The following is a 4,908-nucleotide window of genomic DNA, read 5'->3' as shown; positions in this document are numbered from 1 at the left end:
CTTCCATCCCTCATCCCTGTGTAGAACTTCTCTTTCTCTATGGAAAAGTTCTTCCTGAGCTCTATTTGACTATCCTCTTCTACATCTCCCTGATCTAAGATACTTTATTTTCTTGTATCATTCCTAAAAATGAATCCACTTCTAGAATTCTCCCTAGCTTTCTCAGAGTAAACACTAATGAACCTGAGGAACAGGATCTTTACACTTCAGTAGGGCATGGGAACCTCATGCCAGCTCCCAGAGTGGAAAGAAAGTCTAGGTCCAGGCATCGCCCCTCCCCATCCCCACCTCTTTTCCTCCAGGGCACAGAAAGAGGTAAACTCCAAATCTGTCTTGAGTCTACAGGAGCATACACCTCCCATCCTATAGTTCTGTGAGGTCATCATTGAAGTACAGCAGTACTGCAGGTGTGTAAAGTGTACTGTCCATATTGAGATAATCAAATTCTTCCTGCTGATCCTGGATCCCATTCTCCTCCAGAGTATAATCCATGTTCAGGTTCTTGCCGTCATATTTCCACGTGTAGCTGGCAGCATGTGCATTATAGGGGAGATAGCGGTGTAGGATTTCCCACATCGATTCCAGGGCCCCCACCTGGAGAACACGAAAGCACCCCACCCCAGAATTCTGGGTGGAACACACACACACATACACACAAAGCAAAGACCAGAAACCCAAAAGGTGACAGAGCTGGGGTCAGAGTGCTTCCCTTGGCAGATATAGCAGCTTAAGGCACTCCAGGGTCCCAGAAATAAAGTTGAAGCTACAGCATGCAATGAATGGCCCCTGAGTCCTATCTGCCTTTGTGGCAGCCACTTCTACTAAATAGATGGCCCAAACGTCACTGCCCTGACCTCATCCTCACAATAAAGTAGACTAATAAGAGTACACTTGCAACTGCTGTACAAAAACACAGCACGAAAGAGCTTCTGAGGACCACCGTCACTAAGATGTACAAACTGTCGCCCTGGGCTCGAATTCCCAACCCCCAGGACCCAAATAACCTTTCCTCAGTTACCCCTAAAAGGGAAGAAAACACAGCTTCCATTGGCTGTGGAGAGCTGCTGGCCTGCAGAGCTGTTTGGAGTTTTGCTGGGGTTATTAGTTCCCTGTATCCTGCCCCCAGGCACCAGTTCTCACCTCCAGTGTGTGCTCTTGCGACGTGAGTGTGTTAATGATGCGGATATTCCGGGTCTTGGCGGACAGCCGCCCCACCTCATAACGCGACCCTTGCCACCAAGGTTTCCCGAAATCATTGGCCCAGTCCGAACGGGGTAGCTGAGGCGGCACGTGCAGAAAGCGTCCCCGGGGGGTGCGGTATCTCAGGGAACCCGTCAACGGATCTATGTGCTTGCGGATCTTTAAAGCAGGGGAGGAGGGTGGGAGCAGTCACTATCTCGGGCTCTGGTTGGCCTCTATTTTCCTCTTCAACCCTCCAGCGCCTCCTCCCCTCAACCCCAGTTTCCAGAAGAACTCACGTCTCTGGTTTTCGGATCAAACCAGTGGCTGATATCCTGGCCCGCCACTTCCACGATGGGTTTCAGCAGCAAGTCTCCTGGGAAGGAGCAGCCGCCGTCAGTGCTAGCCATCCAAGAACCAAACACCCCCGAACACACCCCCGACGCTGGCCCAAAGTGTGGCCCTTACCCTTGTACTCCTGTGCCAACGGGGTTAGGTTGTACACGTTTCCCAGGTAAGACACCCATAGGTCTTCTGGCTGGTTATGCTGGGCCACCTCGGCCGGCGTGAAATAGCGACGTTGAAAATACTCAAAGTTTGGTCCGGCCACTAGGCCCCGGCTTGGCATAGCTCTTGCTCTGTTGCTCACTGACTATAGTTGCTTCCTCGCTTTTCAGCACGCACTCACGACTGCATCCTCCCTCGTCCGGTAGCTAAAGCGAGCGCGTTTATCTGCTGACATGGAAACCATTGTTCCTTCCCGGCCACCGTCTACTGAGATTAAACGCTGTACAGGCAAAGAGGGGCGTGGGCTGCGGGTACTCATGGGAAACGTAGTCCGATTCCGGCGTTCAAGTAATTGTGTCCTCAGGAGGTCCGAGGGAAAGAGAACACACTCCGTTTTAATTCATTCAGTGGTCTGGGCTACAGAGACTCTTCAGGACAGACTATCTCGCGAGGCAGGAAAAAAACGAAGAGGAGGAGTGTAATTATGAAATTGTCGCTAAATTCCAGTGAGACCGGTAAGAAGCTAGAGTTGAAAAACTCTCGCGATATCTTAATACGTCTGGCGTAATAGGCCTCCTTGAGCCGCAGCATTGGTGTGGGAGAAGCTCGCGAGATCTCCGCAGTTGCCGAAGAGACGGAGAGCTGGAAAGGTGATCTCGCGAAATTAAATAGGTCGGGAGCGCTCGCGAGATCTCAGACCACCGGACTCAAAAGGTTCTTAGGAAGTTGAAGGGTTTGGAGGAGGCCCGGGAACAAATGGCCGGAGCTGGGCCAACGATGCTGCTACGAGAGGAGAATGGCTGTTGCAGCCGGCGTCAAAGCAGCTCCAGCGCCGGGGTTAGCTCGGGTTCTGGGATTGAGGGGCTGTCGGGGAGCAAGATGGGAGAACAGAAGGGGAACTGCAGGTCCCGGCAGCCTCTGGGCTTCGTGTGAGCGCCCCGCAGGATGTCGGGAGCTGTGGTTCCGCGGGCGGGCTGCAGCCGGGCGGCGCGGTCTGAGCGCATGTCCCGCCCCGCACAGGACTCTGACGGGGAGCGCGAGGAAGACTCGCCGGCTGCGCGCGCTAGGCAGCAGCTGGAGGCGCTGCTCAACAAGACTATGCGCATTCGCATGACAGATGGACGGACCCTGGTCGGTTGCTTCCTCTGCACCGACCGTGACTGCAACGTTATCCTGGGCTCGGCGCAGGAGTTCCTCAAGCCGTCGGGTTAGTGCTCAGGGAATGCACACCCACCGGGGAATGCGGCGGAGCCTCACGCAAGGCATTTCCCTTAGTGCCTGGCCGCACACCTTATTTTCTGGGGCGAGAAGTCGTGGCTCAGAGGGGGCGTGGCCGACTCTGTCCTGCCTTCCTAATGCTCTCTGACTTTTCTTTCCAGATTCCTTCTCTGCTGGGGAACCCCGTGTCTTGGGTCTGGCCATGGTACCTGGACACCACATCGTTTCTATTGAGGTGCAGAGAGAGAGCCTGGCGGGACCTCCCTATCTCTGAGTCCTGTCGCACATGCCTTTCAGTCCTCATTAAACCTGTAACTGCCCGTAACCTGTGTCTGTGTGTAGCTGGGATGCTGGGGCAGGGATTGCACATTTCATTCCTAGAGCAAGCTTATCTGAGTTCGGGAGCACTCAGCCCACCTTCCACAACCTGGATGTCCAGAACTGCCAAAGGTTCTCTCACATTTGAGGTCAGGATTGGGGACAGGCTTAACCTCAGATCCACAGGCCCTAGGATGGGCTCCTCCGTCTTCCCTCCCACGCAGCTGCTCCAGAATTGTGGCGGGAGGAGGGGTGTCATCCTGCTCCGGAAGGCCCATTGTTTCCCTCTCCGGCCTGGCAACACCGAGTTCCTCTTAAGCTGGGGTCAGAGAACAGACTTGGGTCCCCAAGGGGAGCAGAGCAGGCGACAGAGTCCGGGCCCCCTTCACTCTATTGGTGAGAAGGTGCCTTTGGGGTCAGGGACAGAGCTCTGGGGTCTGGCCAGGAAGAGCGGGCTAACGCGATAAGGGAAGGCCAGGAGACTTAATGATGCTCCGGTCTGCGAACTAGAGCTACCCCCACCCCCCCACCCGTTTGCTGTTTCCTGCTCCTGGGCACGTTTCAGGAATGACAATGTTTGTGCCGTCCCTCTGTTCACAGGATCCCAGGACTGAGTTCAGTTCATTAATTCTTTATTGATGTGTGATGACTCCTTCCCCTCCAACCGCCACCCCTCCCCCCGCCCCCCAGTCCGTAAATACTAGGAGCAGCACCGGAAAAGGAGAGCACCAGCGCACCAGCGATGTCTATTCACAGGAGGCTGGGGGGATGCAGGGTCCAGCCCAGATGTTCAGGATTCAGATATGGGTAGTGAGACCAAAGTGGGTTTTCAGGGTGTGGCAAATTTTCACCAGAATTGGGTCCACAGATACTCAGTTCCCTAAGGGGATACTGGACCCGGTTTAGGCACGAGTGAGGGCAGGGTAAGCTTCAAGTCCTTGGGCCGACCGGGAGGGAGAGCAGTCGTCAGGGTTGTTCTTGACTCGAGGGTCCTCAGACCCAGACCTTTCCTGAGGTTGGAGCAACCTGGGGCCCTGGAGAGGACCGGGCTGGCCGCGGCTGCGGGTTGCGCCGGCGCCGGTAGAGGGCTCGGCTGTAAGGCACGAGGCAATCGGCCAGGCGGAGGCGCAGGCAGAGGCGGCGGTAGCTGGCCAGGGCAAGCACGAGCAGCGGCACGAGGAGCAGAAATCCGGTGACTAGCAGGGCTGTGAAGCCCGGGTCCCGCAGGTGCGCCGTGCAAGGGGGTGCCTGGGAGCGAAGGAACTGTGGGAGGAGAAGCAGCGTGAGGCCCAAGCCAAACAGCCCGGGCCCGGCGAGGTTGCGGCCCACAGACCCCACCGCCACCCTTCCCCGACAACGCGGGCTCATGCTCACCTGGGAGTGGCAGAGGAAGCCAAAGCCTAGCATGGTGACAGCGGGCAGCAGGATGGTCCCCAGCACCAGCGCCAGTAGGATAAGGTTGAAGGCGGCCACCAGGAGATTCTGGGCCGTGACCAGCACAGCGCAGGCCCAGCAGTCCAGGGGGTCCCGGGGCTCTGGGCCGCCGCCGGGAACCGGTCGCTGTGCCCCAGGGACATCCGCCATGGCCCGCCTGGCTCTCTCCCGCCTGGGCCGCGGCCCTTATAGCCCTCTTTCCTGCCCCTCCCCCGGCCCAGCCTCTCCCCACCCCACCCCCCCTTATCCTGG

The 4,908-nt window shown here is 56.9% G+C and overlaps 3 protein-coding genes across 3 annotated transcripts; 1 reads left to right on the top strand and 2 right to left on the bottom strand.

Annotated features, from left to right (window-relative positions):
• Nucleotides 1-363: 363 nt before the first annotated feature.
• Nucleotides 364-1,807, bottom strand: CYB5D1 (cytochrome b5 domain containing 1). The gene is made up of 4 exons (XM_055406350.2): nucleotides 1,648-1,807; nucleotides 1,479-1,555; nucleotides 1,141-1,359; nucleotides 364-594 (listed from the first exon to the last, which is right to left on the bottom strand). Exons 1-4 carry the CDS (start codon nucleotides 1,805-1,807, stop codon nucleotides 364-366), a joined length of 687 nt encoding a protein of 228 aa, XP_055262325.1.
• Nucleotides 1,808-2,228: 421 nt separating this feature from the next.
• Nucleotides 2,229-3,229, top strand: NAA38 (N-alpha-acetyltransferase 38, NatC auxiliary subunit). The gene is made up of 3 exons (XM_055406383.2): nucleotides 2,229-2,523; nucleotides 2,707-2,893; nucleotides 3,066-3,229. The coding sequence occupies exons 1-3, from the start codon at nucleotides 2,443-2,445 to the stop codon at nucleotides 3,176-3,178; spliced, it is 381 nt and encodes a 126-aa protein (XP_055262358.1). The 5' UTR covers nucleotides 2,229-2,442; the 3' UTR covers nucleotides 3,179-3,229.
• Nucleotides 3,230-3,877: 648 nt separating this feature from the next.
• Nucleotides 3,878-4,900, bottom strand: TMEM88 (transmembrane protein 88). Its single transcript, XM_055406255.2, has 2 exons — nucleotides 4,597-4,900; nucleotides 3,878-4,485 (listed from the first exon to the last, which is right to left on the bottom strand). The coding sequence occupies exons 1-2, from the start codon at nucleotides 4,804-4,806 to the stop codon at nucleotides 4,216-4,218; spliced, it is 480 nt and encodes a 159-aa protein (XP_055262230.1). The 5' UTR covers nucleotides 4,807-4,900; the 3' UTR covers nucleotides 3,878-4,215.
• Nucleotides 4,901-4,908: the final 8 nt, after the last annotated feature.

This window comes from Moschus berezovskii, chromosome 20 (assembly GCF_049115385.1).
Source record: "Moschus berezovskii isolate FMDL1 chromosome 20, NW_MosBer_1.0, whole genome shotgun sequence".
Lineage (NCBI taxonomy): Eukaryota > Metazoa > Chordata > Mammalia > Artiodactyla > Moschidae > Moschus > Moschus berezovskii.
This window is presented reverse-complemented; position numbering and strand designations above follow the sequence as displayed.

Excerpts from the sequence above, each read along its gene's own strand:
- CYB5D1 (XM_055406350.2), bottom strand. The coding sequence starts at position 1,807 with ATGCCAAGCCGGGGCCTAGTGGCCGGACCAAACTTTGAGTATTTTCAA. Across the intron at positions 1,556-1,647 it reads GTTGGCACAGGAGTACAAGG|GAGACTTGCTGCTGAAACCC; the intron begins GTAAGGGCCACA and ends GCTCCTTCCCAG. Across the intron at positions 595-1,140 it reads CGCAAGAGCACACACTGGAG|GTGGGGGCCCTGGAATCGAT; the intron begins GTGAGAACTGGT and ends CGTGTTCTCCAG.
- NAA38 (XM_055406383.2), top strand. The coding sequence starts at position 2,443 with ATGGCCGGAGCTGGGCCAACGATGCTGCTACGAGAGGAGAATGGCTGT. Across the intron at positions 2,524-2,706 it reads AAAGCAGCTCCAGCGCCGGG|GACTCTGACGGGGAGCGCGA; the intron begins GTTAGCTCGGGT and ends CGCCCCGCACAG. Across the intron at positions 2,894-3,065 it reads GGAGTTCCTCAAGCCGTCGG|ATTCCTTCTCTGCTGGGGAA; the intron begins GTTAGTGCTCAG and ends TTTTCTTTCCAG.
- TMEM88 (XM_055406255.2), bottom strand. The coding sequence starts at position 4,806 with ATGGCGGATGTCCCTGGGGCACAGCGACCGGTTCCCGGCGGCGGCCCA. Across the intron at positions 4,486-4,596 it reads GCTTCCTCTGCCACTCCCAG|TTCCTTCGCTCCCAGGCACC; the intron begins GTGAGCATGAGC and ends CTCCTCCCACAG.